A 17,581-nucleotide genomic window follows, 5' to 3' on the forward strand; every position below is an offset into this window, starting at 1 on the left:
GCGGTTTATGGAAGAAAGCGGCCATGTTTTTGTAAGTGGATAACCTTGAGGACCAGACAAATTTTCCCTTTTTTGGGTTTTTTATTTTGCCCTCGCCTTCTAAGACCCATAACTCATTTATTTGTGGGGCAAAATTGGAAAAAAATGCAATTCCACAAATTTTGGGAGCTTCCATGTTTACATAATGCACTTTACGGTAAAACTGATATATCTTTATTCTATAGGTCAGTTTGAATACAGCGATTTTTTCTGCAAATAGGTATAATTAAATTGTCCCTATTGGGACTCCCTTGCTTTTATTTTTTCATCTACGGGGCTGCATGGGGCATATTTTTTTGCATGATGACCTCTAGTTTTTATTAGTACTATATTTGTGTAGATGGGATGTACTGATCACTTTTTATTAATTTTTCCATAATATATATATACACACACACACACACACAGTGGTACCTTGGTTCAAACTTAATTGGTTCCGGAAAGCAGTCTGAGAACTGAGCAGTGTCTTCCCATAGGAAATAATGTAAATGTGTTTAATTGGTTCCAACACCCACCAATAATTACCTACAGTATCCATATATTACATTGATAAGTGCCCAGTTTATTCTCTACAGTACATTAAACAGCACTATACTGTACAGTACATTACAGAGCAGCACTATACTGTACAGTACTACATTAAAGAGCAGCACTATATACTGTATAGTACATTACACCCAACATTCAACAAAACCAGCAATTATAGTACAGTAGTACTAACTCCTCACTCCTCCTTTGCTGTATAGAGCCCCCCCCCCCAATCCCAGCACTGTAAAGGATGGGAGATGGTGGTCCACTGAGTGTACTAACACTATGCTTGAAAATACAGTTTGAGAACCGAGGTATACACACACACACACAAATATTTTATTTTTGCAATTAAAAATCAGCAATTCTGATGGGGGGTTACAACTTTTTGTTTACGTTGTTTACTGTGCTGGAACAATATTGTTTAATTTTAATGTATCAGACAATTATGCACACTGTGATATATAATTTTTATTTTAATTGTATAATGGGAAAGTGGGGTGATTTTAACTTTTATTGGGGAAGAAGCTTTGGCATATATATATATTTTCTTATTATATACACTTTTGAAGCCCTCCTTAGGGACTATTACATGCAATTATTGGATTGCTTACAGTAGTCAATGCTATGCTCATGGCAGACTCTACGAGGTCATTGCTGATCGGAGTGCAAGTAGAACTCCTCCAGCAGCCAGGGAACATCACGTCACTTTCGTTATAACAATCAAAATCTAAATCAAAAGTATATGTGATATAAGGCAAGTTTGCAACTTACATTTTTTTTTTCATTTATCATGGAAAACAGCACTTCCTGTTTTCTAACTTTTTTTCCCCTCAAAAACAGGAAACAGTAGACAGGAAGTCCAGTGTTTCCCAGGCCATGTTGAGCGCTCACAGAGAAGGCAGTCATGTGACTGACAGACACATTGAGCCGTGACTCTCTGTACTGGCCGGAATTCCTGTGTTTAGTCTCTTTTTTCAACCAGCACAGGTCAGAAAATCTGCCTTCAGGAGACTGGTCCTGGATTTCTGGTAAGTTCAGCTGTTTTACAGCATGATAACAACAAAAATAATAATAATGAATGTAAATTGCAAACTTGCGTTAAGATTTTTAAAGTTATAATAGCAGTGACACTTTAAGGGGTTAATACATTAACAGGAAGAATAACAAACAAAATACAGTTACTCTAGCAGTATTTGAAAGAATTTATATAATGTAAAAGAGCTACCAGGTCATCTTTAGATAAGGCACAACCAAACAACAAAGTTGCCTTCAGCAGTATAATAAAGTGTGAAACACTGAATATATTGCCATTTAGGCCTGATTCACATGTATTCCAAATTTCATAAGTTTAGAGGACTGCCCCTGAGATATTAGGAATACATCCCCTCCAGAATCAAATATTCATGCAAAATATCACCACTAATGTAACACAAACTGTTTGTTCTTTTTATTACACCTTATAATATTACATGTTTTCTGCAATCCTCAAAGTTTTCTCTTTATTACTTTTTTGTACATTGTATCATACATAAACCTCAAAAAAAAAAATGAGTCTGATAAAATATACATGCCACAGCAGCAGAAATACACTTTGTTGCAAACTAGCTGAAAACTATAGTTTTGCCCTTCAGATTATTATACAACTACAGCAAGAAAAAATTATGATACAGAGTGCAGATGTCGTATTCGACCCCTATGGTGGGCATAGAGGTGTCGACGTTCGTTGAGTTGACATCTTCGTGTTCCCCTTTTATTTCTGCGCGTGGTGTGGGGTGCGTTTTATACAGAATTCATAATACAGGATTTGGGGTAAAAAAGGAAATGTTCACCTTCATTTCTTTTCTCTTATATAACTGGTACATTTACTTTATAACTCGGATCCAGGAGTCCAAGACAACAGATTAGACTTGACCTAGAAGGTCACCTGAAGCACAGAACAACTGGGGCAGAGTTATGAAAATTAGCCAGTAGTGTGTAATGAGGTCTTCCTTCAAGAAATAGGCCAGTGGAGGAGCTCCCCATCTTTACTGCCCTTTACAGTTGTGTCTGGACAGGCATGAATCCCATTTTGTTGAGCCATAATCTGGCAGGTAGAGTGCATATTATACATCACATCAAGTCCCATGGCTAGGAGGATGTTGCAGGTCTTGGCCTGAGAAAATGGGATGGAGGAGAGGATGGAGGTGTAAAGCTGTGGCTGCTGCCGCTGTGGCAGGCCGTGGAGCAAGAAGGGTTGGGTATAGAGCAGCATGGGGTACATGATGAAGGGTCAGAGGCCCAGCATGGTGCAGGGCAGAGGCAGGGATTATATGTATGGGATGGCTAGCTAAGAAAGCAGCAGGGTGGGCTGGGATGAGAGAGTGGGTAAGATGAGAAAGAGAGATGGGAGCTAAGTGTGGCTGAGGGATGTGGTGGACCTGTGCCAAAGGCTGCGGGTGAGGTGGAATACCAATAGCTGCTGCAGCTGCAGCATGCTGGAGGATGGCATGCTGCACAGTGGTTAAAGAGGCGGCAGATACTGGAGGTGGTGCCTGCTGAATATGTATAGGCTGGAGGGCTTGTGTTGCAGGCTGCAGAGCTTGTGGGATGGCTCCAGCTGGGAAGTTCTTAACTTGTTTAGCCAACAGCTGCTGTTGTATGTGCTGCTGGGCTGCCTGTTGTAGCTTGCTGTATTTTTCCATTTCTTCTGGAGTAAAGGTAATAGGCTGGCTTTCCAGGGGAGCTAATGAACCTTCCTCCTCCTCTTCATCCTCTTCATCTTCCTCATCTTCTCCATCTGGCCGAACAGAATTTGGATCAACTGTGACAGGAGGATAAGTTGAAGCATGGAAAAATTCAGACTCAGGAGGTGGAGGCATCATTCTGCCATGGAGTGGTGGAAATGGAAGACTTCCATTACCCAAAGGGTTAGGTGCAGCTCCTTCTCCAAATCCTTCTGCAGGTGGCTGGAAGCAGACACTTTCCTCTTGGGAAGGTGGTTCTGCAATAGAAGCAAGAGGTTCAACCTCTGGGACTTTATCTACTTGGGTAGAAGTCTTCTCCTCCTTCTCCTGCTGCCCATCTACAGTTACAGACGTCTCTCCTGACTCGCTCTCACTTTTCTGAGGTGCTGTGCCTTTGGACCCTGCTGGCAGTTTGCCGATTAATGGTAGCTGAGCGGTTTTAGGGCCAAGAGCAGGTGGCAACTTTGGGCCAAAGTATCCCTGAGGTGGGTCTTTAACTTTTGATCCTGCTTTGGAGTTGCCATCGTCCGTTGTGCTTGCAGCTTTTTCTAAACGTCGAGACTGGATCTTTTCTAAGAGTTGTTTCGCTGTTAAGGAACATCTCCCTGTATCTTTCTCAGTACTACTGCGGGGCAGGTTAGCGCCACTTGCTCCTCTCATATCTGTCCCTCGACTGCCCTCTCTTCGGCTATTAGAACGAGAATAATGTGGGGACTGTGAGCGATAAATCTTAGAACGGTTGAAGTCCCGTCTAGCACTTCTACGGCTATCTACACTGTCCCTCCCATGAGATCCTTTTCCGGAGTGACTACGGACACTTGCGCTCCGATCCCTACTGTAACTACGGCTGCGCTTCCAGCTGTGACCAGTTAAGCTACGGCTCCTCCTTTTGCTCCGACTCCGGCTACGACTACTAGATCTACCTCTACCCCGACTCCTACTTCTTCTTGAGCGACTCCTGCTCCTTGAGCGACTACGGCTATAATCTGAGGAGGAGTATTTATGTCTAGTGGAATGTCTCTTAGAAGCCACAGAATCCGAATCGGAACCTGGTGACCGTCGCTTGGATCGCCTCCTTGATCCACTGCTATAGTCACTGTAGTCACTATCCGAATAACTCCGATCGTGACTATATTGACTTCTATCTGAAGACCCTCCTGAGCTGGAAGAGTAAGACCGCCTTCGCTTGCCAGATCTTGACCGACTTCTGGATCGGTCACTTGCAGATTCATACTCATCACTGTACCTAGATGTGGATTTTTTCCTACTGGCATCATCCTCACTATCATACTCTGCACTGCTTCGGCGGTGTCTCGCCTTAGGTGGTGTATTTTTGAGAGAGGAGGAAGAGGATTGTGCAGCAGGAGGAAACAATTGCTTGGGCTCTGTTTTAGTCTTTTTGTTCTCTGGCTCTTTGGAGGAAGTATGAAGGTCTTGTTTATTACTAGAATTCCCCACACTGTCCTCTTTACTCAGCAGCTTTCCTGGTGCGGTTTCTTTTGTGCGACCTCCCAGGGCCGGAGATGTATTTTGCTCAGTATCTTCTACCTTCGACACTGTTCTGGAAGAGCCTTTTGACTTCTTGTGCTTATGCTTCTTCCTTTTCTTCATTTTTTGTTCAGTACCTTCTTCTCCATCTTTGTGTTTCCGTTTTCGCTTGCCGCTTTTCTTGTGCTTTTTCTTCTTTTTCTGCTTGTGAGACTTCCGAGTAACTTCCCCTTTGTTCTCTTCTTCATGGGGTTCTGGTTTCACATCACTAGAAAGAGCATTGGAGGCTTTAGGTTGTGCTCCACAAGTATGCACCACTGGGACGGATTCCTTTTTAACTGTGACATTCATGTCTTTGCTTGAATCAGCATCGATCATGCTATCTTTGCTCGTACCTGGGTTATCTTTCGGTTTTTCTACTGTTTTGGCCTTTCCATCTTTGTTCCTGGAAAGTTTAAAGTCAAAGTATAATGGGTTACAGCTATAGGAGATGGAAGGTTCTGCCTGAGTGAATATCAAAAGCTCAGAGGGCCACTGCAGTGTTGTGCTCTCATCTTTGCTCAAGACTGGAAAAAAAGGACCCGTTGGGTGCTTGGGCCTTTCCTGTGGTTCCTTCACCGGTGTAGGAGAACTTTTGGGAGGCTCATTTGTAGTGTTACACGGTTCTTTATCTTCTGCATCATCTTTCTTGTCAACTTTAGGTAAAACTGGAGAAGGATTGGTTACAACTGGTTGAGGCACAGAAGTCTTGCCATCGACGACAGTATTCTTTTCACTTTTATTTTCAGTCTGTTTGACAGGCTTAGACTTGGTTGTGACAGCTGTTTTTTTCTCTTTCTGGGGAACATTCTCTACCTGCGTTTGCTCAGTGGATCTCATGAAAAGCAAGAACTGGAAATTCGGTTTCACCTTGCAATGAGCAGGCGGCATGTAGTGATAGTACTCCGGTTCACCAGCATGTGTCCCCCGCTCTTCACGTTTCATCTTCTTCAGTTTTGATAAAGTGCTAGCAAGTGAAGCGCCATTATCTTCTTGGCTTTCCTCTTCTTCGACTTTACTTTCACTCTCTTTGAGGTTCTCATCCTCTATTGACTTAAAAGGGCATATGAGATCAGTGGGCAACTTCTCCTCCTCCTTTTCTTCCTCCATCGCTCCCAACTCTTCACCATGATCCTTAAAGACAGCCGCTGACGACTCTAACTTTAAAGGCGTTTTCTTGGCAAAGGAGAAGGAGAAACCTACTTTCTGAAGAGAGGATGGACCAGAGGTATTTTTAAAACCAAATGCAATCGCTGGGGAAGTGGGCTGTGTAGGAGCACAGACGACAGCTTGGGGCACTTTCTCTTCCTGAACAGGTTTAGGGCTGTCTTGCTTTGTTGTGCATGTACTGACTGGCACATCATCATCTTCCACACCTTCCTCATCCACTGCAACTGTAGTCGTCTTAAACATGGGACCACTGCCAGGGGCACTGCGAGAAAGAATGGATTAAAAATAGGACAATAATAAAATGTAACTGTAATTACCCTCTGTTTATATTCTTATGTAAAGTGAACTAGTCGCCTTAAAAAATACTGTCCGACCCCATTCCAGCATGTTACATAGTGCCAACATCTGGCAACCCGATAAGCTGTTCAGCAGAGCCCCAGGATATATAAATTGAACACGGCCAAAAACCGAGGGTTCAGTTTATATTGTAGCAGTGGCGCTTGGTTAATGCTGCACAGCAACCATTTCCTTCAATAGGAGCTGAACTGCTGTAACCCAATGTCACTATTAAACAATGAACTGAGCCATTTGTTTCTGTTCCTGTTCATAACCAGCTGATCAGACATTAATTGCTTAATCTCAGGATAGGCCATCAAAATAAAAGTCTCAGAATACACCCATTTACTGGGTTGCTAGACTCAAATATTATCAGTATAGTACTGAAATCCTATGCCGGAGAAAAGTCAGGAGCAGTGCTGCTTAACTCAAGGAATATAGTTATGTAATTCTGACACGCATCAATATTTGTCAGTCACTGTGAAGGATTTCTAAGATTGAGATGACTGAATTACAACAGATGCTGAAACCTTTTACGTAATATAGTCTCATACTGGCATGCTCTGTAACATGCAGCTGGCTTATCAAACTTTCCCTTTAACAAATACATTTTTTTTATAATTTTAGAGATTAAAGGGGAACTATCAGCAGGTTCATGTAAACAAAACAGCCGATATCGCCCAGCAGCAATTTAACTCATGTTGGCAGTGTTGTTTTTAAATTTTCCAAGCTTTCCAGCGTTATTGAGAATTTTAATCAAAGAAAATATGCAAATTGCCACCTTAGGAGAACAGTGGGCATTGCCTGGGTGCCCAGAGAAACCCCCTTGGCCTGTCCCAGCCACTATGCATATTCATATTTCCATAGTAATAGTGCCCGTAAGCGTGCATGTGCAAGGAGGAGCTCCCGTATGAGACGACCTGCGTCCGGCACATGCACGGTTAGGTTGTTTTTTTTTATCCTTTTCATTTACCTTTCAGCTTGCTTCCTCTGTTCTGCCAATTCAAGAAGACGTCGCAGAGCCTTTTCCTGCTTGCGTTCATCTTTACGGGAACGAGAAGAGACATTTCTGGCAAACTCTCTCTGTTTAAGATCCTTCAGTCTCTGCGTGAAGAAAGTGTGATATGTAAGAAGAGCTTTCAGCAATAAGGGGACGCTATACATTTTCCTTTTTAGTAAAAAAAAAAGATGGCTGTAATGGTGCCGGGTAGACAACAGGGCCAGTGCTGCGTTTGGTAGAAGATACCCAGCTAAATGTAGGAGAAGTGGCGTAGTAGAACGTATTTCTGTGCAACGCAGATAACACATGTTGCTTTGAATACTTTACATCTATAGAGATGCTAAGTTTTAATGCATTTTCCTTGCTATTTACAGATAAAAGTGAAAGTAAATCTGTTAACTTGCCATTTTCTCAGCTAGCAATCATCATTGTGACATTCTCGTTGTTTCCCTCAGGCAGGCTGAAGGCCTCCTAATACCCAGACTGAGGTATCTAAAGCCAGGTTTAATCTCCAGACCAGGGCTTATCCACTAAGCTGTCTGTGATGTCTGCAAGTTATTCTGGGAAACTAAAACCACCAGGCGGTGATACAAATAAATGAAGAAATAAATGTGCACACCACAAGGGGATTCCATCTGCAGTGATGGTCAAAAATAAACTGTTATCTAGTAAAGAGGCGATTGTGAAAGGACTTAAAACCTTCATGGATTTTGCTGCCGCATGTGAATGCGGATTGTAAAACCATAATTACTAGCATTGTATACAATTTTAATGCACACCTCTCCTAGCTCTGTGTCCTAATGAGCGAGACGACCCCATAGGCTAACATTATGCTGCTGTCTCAGTCACATGACACAGAGACAGAGACAGGAGAGAACAGCTTACTCCTCACCATAGAGAACGTAGAGATGCTCAGAGAACCTTTAGTTCAATCCATAGAGCCCCCAAAAAGATAAGCTGCTGCTAAAGATGTCTGTAGGGTCATAAACCTTAACAAATACTAATCTCCCTAAAAAAATAAACTTGTGTGTTCAGCTGATCCATGCAAGCATGTTTATAGAGCAGTCATGCGAGATCACTGTCAGTAAGTCATATAATAAAAGGTGTTTTCCCTCACCTGCTTGTGGGCATGGTCATAAGAGTTTATGTGGTTGTCAAACTCCTGGTGCTTCTGATACTGCTTGTCACACAGCTCACAGTAGAAGTTGGCCCGTAACTCTTCCAGGGCTTTTGCTATGGCCTTCTCCTTATCCACAAAATCCTGTATAGGTAAAAACATCTACAATAAGTATAGTGGTTTCAAAATAAGGGACCTGGAAGGGCGAGGCATTAAATATTGCAACAGACAACTACAAAAAAAAATGGGGAATGATAGGAGGTGTGAAAAGTAATTAAGACTGACAAAAACATTGTAGACAGACAATGCATGACTGCATGTGTATTGTGTGTGAACTGTATCATAAAATCTGTTAACATAGTGGCCGAACACAGAGCAAACATAGTACATGTGCACACATACACACAGCCATAGAATGGCTCTGCACTGCACGTCCTATTACAGGGTCATATCATTGCAATACAATGTTGTACTAAGAGGCATTATGTACAAGGACAGAGGGCTAAAGGTCACATGCATACAGCCTAATGTTGCAATTGTTCAAGACAAGCTATATTATGCACTGTATGTCACATACTAAGGTTGTCGATAGCTCCATAAAGGCTCATTGCTGTGTATGTAACCGGTGGGGCCCCCAGCAATTATTCATTGATTGCCTATCCTGTGCATTAGTGCTAAGTGTATTTCATGAGAAAATGGTCTTAATATATGGGCTGATAACTATTGCTCTTTAAACAATGATGAGGGAGCATCACCTTATACTTTTGCCTCAGTTCCTCAGTGTCTTCCTTCTCTACCTCCAAGACACGTCTTCGTTCTGTGGCATCTTCAGCATAGTCCAACTGAAACACAAGTACATAAAAACCTTACAAAAAAACATGTAAGCAGTTTAAAAGCGAGCAAATAATTTACCTAGTGTTTATACCAGTGTGGCCTTAACATTCTCTATGAAGTGGGTGCAATTTGAAGGGGTATTTCAGGGCACAATGCTTTACCTCCACACCTCAATAACTCCTGCCCCATGGAAAGGTGTGAATGTTATTTTTGCTAAACGCTCATGAACCCCTTAATGCAAATGCACATACCTCAAGGTCTGGGGTTGGTGCCCTGTAGTGCAATTCTACGTACATGTATGTGAATGAGTTAAACTGTCACCGTGCGTAATCGAAATCTGAGTGATGTCAGCCAGGGACCTATCACTAGGCCAAACTGGGGATCACTACGATCGTCCATCTTTACAAGAGGACTAATTGCATTGAGGATGACAAGAGGGCCTGTGGTGGCTCTCCAGACTCCGATCTCCTCTTGTATGTGTGGGGAAGTTTAGAGCTAATAAGGAACAGTAAAAACCAACGCACATATCAACCCCTTCCTGTCCTAAATGTCACACTTGCCCTCTTGCTCTAATAGTCGCCCCCTGTACCTAGTTGCCGTAAATAATAGTCAACCCTGTTCCCTGCTGCTTTACCTGATAGTCTTAATTGTCCACCATTACTGTACCTATAGTTGTCCATTACTGTAGCTGATATCCGTCCCTGTCCCATTGCTATATGTGATCTACCCTCCTATTGGTGCATCTGACTGTTGATACTGTTAGGGGGCATTAACACATTTTATAATTCTGCTCCATGCACGGACATAGTCTTTCATTAGGACATCGGGAGCTCCAAAATGGTTAAAATCTTCGCACTACTGACAGTACTGACAGCAATTTAAACAGTTTCTGAGCTTCCAGCAACATAATGAATGATGATACCAGGAGCTCCATTACTCCATACACACAGCACATGTGAATGGCCCCCTTAGCGATCAGCACTCCTGTTACAATACCCGACTGTCACCTATGTTTATGTACATGAAATTTGAGAAGTGTGCTGCTAAGCCCTATAGGACCTTTGCCATAAAATGCTGAGATAAACCAGACATATTGTAAATTTGAAATATAATCTTATGTGTGTTGTGTGATGATTTTTGTTACACGCAGAGAATGTGTTTACAGCACCCCCTACTGTCCAGCATTTTTTGTTATGGGGTGCAGCCAATTTTTGTTTTCCCCATTACTATTAGCAGTGGCATCTAGGAGAGTTATCTCCTATCTCAGCTGCTAACAGTGGAGGTTAGCTCAGACAGCAGCTAGTACCTGATGCATGGATGGAGTAGGCTTAGCTGCCTTAGGGCACTATTACACAAAGTCATGTATTAAATCAACAATCAGCCGACAAGCACGATGTCGGCTGATCGTTGATTTAACATGTGATCTAAAATTCTGATAACTATAGCGACTGTCTGCTGGCTGTCGCTCTGTGTAATAGTGTGACGCTTTGTCTTATGGGCCATCCGGAAGGGCAGCCCTTCCCGCAGCTCCCTGTGCCTTGACAGATCAGTGCTCGCTTGCTCTGAAATATTGGGCCGTAAAACACAGCTCTTAAAGAGACTCTGTACCCACAATCTGACCCCCCAAACCGCTTGTACCTTCAGATAGCTGCTTTTAATCCAAGATCTGTCCTGGGGTCCGTTCGGCAGGTGATGCAGCTATTGTCCTAAAACTTAATAACTTTTAAACTGGCAGCCCAGTGCCCAAAAGTTGGGCTTAGATTGTGTATGCATTAGGCTGGCACAACCTCTCTGTCCCTCCTCATCATTAGGAATGCTCCAGGCAGGTTGTCTCCAATTGTAAATTGTCTCCCATGTAAATACTGAACATGGGCTGCATTGTTCAGGCACCTGTGCAATATTCAGAAAGGAGAAAATGTTCCAGTGGCATTCCTAATGATGAAGAGGGTGGGGAGGAGGGATGAAGGGGTTGTGCAAAGTTAGGGCACAGATATTCTAAGCCCCGGCCGTTGGGCACGGGGCTGCAATTTTAAAAGTTGTTTTTAGGACAATAACTGCATCACCTTCCGAACGGACCCCAGGACAGATCTCGGATTAAAAGCAGCTATACGAAGGTACAAGTGGTTTGGGGGGGGTCAGATTGTGGGTACAGAGTCGCTTCAAAGTGGTTATCCAGGTTTAGAAAAGCAAAACTGCTCTGTTCCAAAAAAACACAAAAGGGCCACTATTGTACACAGGTGTGTGGTACAACTCAGCTTTATTCATTGCAATAGAACTGAGCTGCAATACTACACACAAACTGGGGACAGGAATGGCGCTGTTTCTGGGACAAAGTGTCCATGTTTTTCTAAGCCTTTAAAGCTTCCATGACATACGTGTGGATTATGAGGTGTTAAGGAGTTAAAGAAATGCAGTTGTGCCTGTTTGCTTCGCTTTATGGGTAGTTACAATTACAATCTTTCTATATATAGTTTTGTGCTTCACAACTGAGTAACAAACAAGTAAAATGACAAGTCATTAAAACATAAAACAATCAGACAACAGGAAAGACATCCCCAGTCTGTCCAAGCTTACAAACCTAATGGAATAGGAGCAGTGCCAACAGGTACACAGTGCTAATTTCGTCCAAATTATGGCCGTGTGTCAGACAACATGCTTTTATCTGTTCAGAGCATTATATACCGGAGTGTATATCTCATGTCATAGCCCTGCAAGGGACTGAACACACTCTGCCAATTTCCCCAACAGATTACAGCTGCTCGCTGTGGGTCTCTCTGGCAGGATGCCCTTTCTGGAACCTTCTAATCAAACCCGATTGTCCAAAGCAGATGAGCTTTAACCAATGTGAATTCATGTACAATGCAACGTGCATTAGTCACTTTTGTTTGAGTTCTTATTGTTCAACACAGTTATTTCAAGCAGTGACAAGAGAACAGATGAAAGAAGCATTTGGTACGTTTCAAGGCGTTGACGTTAAGAAAACCTACCTCCATTTCCATACGTCCCATTCCCATAACATCATATTTGACCACAATTGGGATAGGATCTGTCCTGCCTGCAGAAGAAACAGATAAGGGCGAAGGTTAAAGATGGTAAATAAGGAAAGATGAATTGGTTATTCAATGGGTTTGGGTGGTTAGACAATTTTGCCTTGAAGTGCAGAGACCAGAAAGCTACAGTGGACCAAACAAGAGTCATTCTCACAGCTTACCCCTTTAAGCACCCTGATGGTGCACAGGTCAAAGCAGGGGATGGCCTTTCCTTTCTCATATTTACTAGATTAACATTACTCTGGAGGCCCGAAGAGAAACGCACTGACTATTAGCTGCAAGCAGCAATACACTACAAGTGCACGATACAAGGGAAGGAGTAAATGACCCAAACACCCCCATGTGAACAGCTCACATGTGCCCAGTAAGCTGTGAAAAAGACTAGATGCAAATAAAGAATTGACTGAACTAAATCAAACTAGCAGCAGATTGAATTTTATTTGGTTTTCTCGCTTTGAAGAGTATCCGAAATCCACTCAGAACCAGCCAAAGCAGGGTTGGGAATAGGGTAGTGGGGGGTGGGATAAAATAGGGAAGAGCAGACAGGCAATTCACTACCGCATCTGATCTCAGACTGGTGCAGATTCCAATTCAGATTACATCACAATGGGATGTAAGACCACAGAGGGGGTGAGGGGCAACTTACCTGCAGGCGTCACCCACCTTGAGTAAAAAGACAGACGGTTAATATGTGGTTGCCCAGGTACCTGGAACGTGGCACACACTTGAACATTATACCATTGGGCTTGTTATTTTAGACAAAGGTTATGGCTCTGGTTTCATTTAGTGCTGTATGAAAGCTATGGGTGGAAGGCAGATATGGAGCAGTCCCAATGAACTTTATATATATCAATAATAAAACAATCGCCTCTCCACTAGTCCTGAAACCCCTTCCTCACTAGGTATGGGGGATGTAGTGGTCTTAGACCATGCACAGTCAGCATAGTGCAGGTTAATGGAGCAGCCGGACAAGGCTAGTAACAGCTGTCAAGTACAAGAACTGACTGGTCACTTGCTACCTAATATATCTCCCTCCTTGACAGGCTCCATTGTCATGAGATAATCAATGCTATTCACTACAGCACCAATATATAACTTGACTGAAGGTGATCGGCTCATTGAATGTCAATTGTGCCTAGCTAATATGAAATGACTGGACACAGGTAAAGGGCAGTATAAGCAAACTGCACTTAACGGGAAATCAATATTTCATGGCTGTAATCACTCAGCGGATAAAGAACTCCTGATTCTGATCGGCCATTACTACCTAACCGCTTTCATACAGTAATAAGCTAACAAAACCTTAAAGGGTCTATCAAGGATTTGAAAGACTTTGCTGCTTTTTTACATCAAAACAGAAAAATACCTGCCCTCTGGCAGCGTGTGGTATTGCAGCGCAGATCCATTTACTTCCATTAAATTCAGCTGCAGTACCGCACACAAACTGTGGACAAGAGTAGCAGTGTTTCTGGAAGAAAGCAATCACGTTCTTCTAATCATGGATATCCCCTTTAAAGCCAATGTACCACTAGCTATATTGCTTTGGGTTTTTTACATTAACTGGCACCAAGGCTCTTTTTTTTCAAACCACCAGCCTGGTTCCCACACACGGTGCTGGTCCATGGGACAGGTTCGCCCTGGAGCACCCAGTGGGACGATCTCCCTCTGTGACGCAGCTCCATTCATTCTAATGGAGCTGCATCACAGAGGGGTGGGGATTTCGTCACACTGGGGGCTGGTGGGCCGATGCTCAGTAATAGACCTATAATAGACTATAAAAAGGACCGTAGCACCGGAATCCTTGTGCGAGCACTGGTATATTTTTGTTAAAAAAAAACAAAAAACTAAGCAATGTACCTAGTGGTACACTCACTTTAAGTTGGCCATGTACACAAGATCATCAATCAATTGACATTATACTATTGTGTAGTCTGAACGTCAGTTTCTTCGGGACGGGAAAGATAACTAATGGCCGAACGATTCGGCCATCAGTTATTGAAGTTGTACGGCCTCTTTGTAAAGTAACGTCATTCACTGGCTGTCAGACGGGTGGCGACATGACCGAGCTGCAGTGGAGGCAATTCCCAATACAGGAAGACCAGTGGAGCTGAGCATGCACGTGTATAATGGGAAATAGGAAGAGGGCTTTAAGCCAAAAGCTATTTTAAGTGTACGGCCGGCTGTAGCCTATAACATTCCCAGAGTGAATAGTGACCAAGTACCAGTGGGACATGCCCCATAAGAAAGTGGTGAGCCAATACCACTTGGTTCTCACAGTTATAGATTGAGGTGACGGTCTGCAGTAACCATCACTGCACTTAGCTGACATAAGTACATGGCTATTTTGAAGTGTAAAGCCAACAGAGAAAACAGGATAGCGATTTATAAGCCCAATGGTATAATATAGAAAAAGCAGTGGCCACACCTTAAGGGAAAGGACTGAAGGGTGTGTACCAAGCCTGAAAACAGTTTCTCGTGAAATACCATTTTTAGATGGAAATCACAAGTGTTATTTAGTATCTGATACTCCCACAATAGCCAATTCTCCTACACCCACCATTTTCCAAACCTCTCGGGAAGACAACTCCAGGTCATACTGTATGTCCCATCAGGAAATACAGAGATGGGGTATAATGCATATTATAGAGGGGGTGTGCAGTTGAGGACTCTATGGGCCTCTTTGAACATCAGTGGCCCATGTTCTTGCAGACTCGAGCTGTCCTCGTATCACATGGATGGCCATGTAACACTATATTCAGTTGTATGCAAGGAGTGATCACCCACGCAGGGAGATCAGCTGATCATTAATATCAGCCACATATATAAAGCTTGTCTTGAATACAACAAGCCCTTTCATTCTGAATTGTTTTAAATTACGTATAAGTGGAGATGTTCAACTTTTTTTTTTGGGAAATCAAACTTTCATGATAACCTGGCTAGATAATATAAAAGCCTTATCGTGCAATGAATGTGTCAACTTAGATCATGTACAAGTAACATGAATAGTAACCTCAAGTCAGGTCTACAATACTGTAAGCTAAAATACGTGTACTTAGGTTTAGGCAAGCAACACTGATAAGACTACGTCATGACGGCTGTCCATATGCTAGGGATTCCAGAAGGCTGTTTTCGCACTGACTAGTTAGTTTGTGAAGGTTGTTGCCTTGGAACATGGGTCACCAAATTGCGGCCTCCAGCTGTTGCAATACTACATTTCCCATCATGCCTGGACAGCCAAATCCAGAGCTTTAGCTGTCTGGGCATGATGGGAATTGTGGTTTTGCAACAGCTGGAGGGCCGCAGTTTGGAGACCCACGCCTTGGAATACAATACCATATGGTATGGCCCATCAATCTCAGCTTTAAGCCATGGGTTGGTCATGGCTTCCATTAATTGACTGCAGACCAATTTTTTCCCCCAGCAAGCTGCTATCGGTCCGCATTTGTCAGGCTGGATAGAGTCATCAAGCAAAAGGCCTAAAATGGCTGTCCGAAATCTCTAGGGGATGGGCACCTTACATTTATCCATTGAGCAATACTAGGAATGTATAGGACAGAGAAGCTGACAGACATAAACACTAACCATGGGAAAAGTTGCTTTCTAGTGTAATATTCCCTCTACATATACAGGCTTATGGGAGTTCATAGATTTATATTTTGAGAAGGTCAGCAACAGAACCAGAAGGTGGACCCAAAAATCTGTATAATAAGGAACAGCAGGGGGTACTAATGAACTGCTCTAGATAATATATTCATTTTAATACATACTGTTGAAGTGCACACTGTATTGTTTTGTGGGATAACCCCTTTAAGTAGAATATACTTGCTGTATGGATGCCTCAGCAACTCTTCTGCTCGGTAGGCCTCTCCATGTCTGCTGTCAGATCAGGCAGAGGAATAACAATGGATGGACATTTAAAAGGCTGTTCTACTCACTTCCATATAATATATAAGTAGTCCTAGGGCAACACTTTCTAATTCTGCCTTTTACAGACACAGTTTCTCCTATTTAGTGCTGGTTAGTTCCTGAACTACAATGGTTTGGGAAATAGTATATTTACATAAGTAAAAAATAAAAGCTGAACATTTCCATCATAGTCATTTTGTGACATATCCCCCTAATTTTCATGCCAGTATTCCAAACACCTTAAGTCCTTTCCCTCTGTTCCGAGCCACAACCTGCATCCTATCATTACCCAGTTATTGCCAATGCTACCATTCAATTGTGTGTCGCAAAACAAAAAATTAAATAAAATAAAATGATCAAAATCCACATAGAACAGTGTTAGAATTTCGGAAGATTCACTTGTCATTTAATTCCCAGAGGCCTTCAGCTAACGCTGAGAAAACTGAAGGGAGGAGGGAAGAGGAGGAAAGGTCAGGAAGGGTGGAGGGCAGGCTGCAATTATTTATTTTAATGGAAACACAAAAATAAAATAAAAACAACACCCCCTTCCACATGTCCCCTATAATGGACGAGGACCAGACACGTGTGCATGGAAAGACAGAGGAAGAAAGGACGGTCCAAGCAATATATGAACGCTACGACAGAACAGAAAGAGAGAGGAAGCCTAACATTGGTGCACTGATGACAAAAAAAGGAGTCAGTCTGAACAGAAAGGTTCAATTACCACGGCTAAGTTTACCATCACCACAACAAGTCCAGGGGTATTATGCTGTAAAAAAGAAACACGGTTGGTTAGGCAGCGATCACGAGGTGAAAGGGTGGGAGGTGGCTAGCAGGAAGAGAAGGCGTCTTCAGGAAAGGAGGGGAAGAAAAGCAAGAGGTCTCTACAGCTTGTGCTCTTCACCAGAGAGGATGGGCAGGGAGGAAAGCCACAGAATGCTCAGATGGAGAGATGGGAAATAAGACAGATGTCATGAGCTGCTGGGACACAACCTCAGCCATCCAGGCCATTCATCATTACACCTGGGCAACAAACAGCACCAAGACCATCATCTGCTACAAAGATGGAGCCATCTCACAATGAAAGGCCCTGTCTACATCCCTATAGCATTATAGTAATGTTATAGAGGGGTTCCCACACAGGAGCTTGCCTACGCGTCATAACTATCAGCTGTTCAATACCACCGAAATATCAGATAAATGCCCCAACCCTGCCAGGAGGTGATCAGCTGATCAACACTTGTCTTTATAAGAAATACAGAAAGCCGTTTTCACCAGGGCTGTTGAGTCAGTCATGAGTAAAAAAAAAAAAAAAAAAAAAAGTATCGATCCCAGCTTTAAAAAACAA

At 42.8% G+C, this 17,581-nt stretch overlaps 1 protein-coding gene across 3 annotated transcripts in view; it reads right to left on the reverse strand.

Annotated features, from left to right (window-relative positions):
• Nucleotides 1-1,995: 1,995 nt before the first annotated feature.
• The window catches only part of GPATCH8 (G-patch domain containing 8), a 46,217-nt gene continuing 30,631 nt past the window's right edge, over nucleotides 1,996-17,581 (reverse strand). For 2 of the 3 annotated variants that reach the window (XM_069953986.1, XM_069953988.1), the window contains 5 exons: nucleotides 12,265-12,332; nucleotides 9,199-9,285; nucleotides 8,444-8,587; nucleotides 7,300-7,430; nucleotides 1,996-6,252 (listed from right to left, as the gene is read on the reverse strand). In XM_069953986.1, the coding sequence (XP_069810087.1) occupies nucleotides 2,685-6,252; nucleotides 7,300-7,430; nucleotides 8,444-8,587; nucleotides 9,199-9,285; nucleotides 12,265-12,332 (3,998 nt within the window). In that variant the 3' untranslated portion in view covers nucleotides 1,996-2,684. Of the gene's footprint in view, nucleotides 6,253-7,299; nucleotides 7,431-8,443; nucleotides 8,588-9,198; nucleotides 9,286-12,264; nucleotides 12,333-16,957; nucleotides 17,003-17,581 lie in introns of all 3 variants that reach the window. The other variant, XM_069953987.1, reaches the window with a different exon arrangement.

This window comes from Dendropsophus ebraccatus, chromosome 14, assembly GCF_027789765.1.
Source record: "Dendropsophus ebraccatus isolate aDenEbr1 chromosome 14, aDenEbr1.pat, whole genome shotgun sequence".
NCBI classification, from domain to species: Eukaryota; Metazoa; Chordata; class Amphibia; order Anura; family Hylidae; genus Dendropsophus; species Dendropsophus ebraccatus.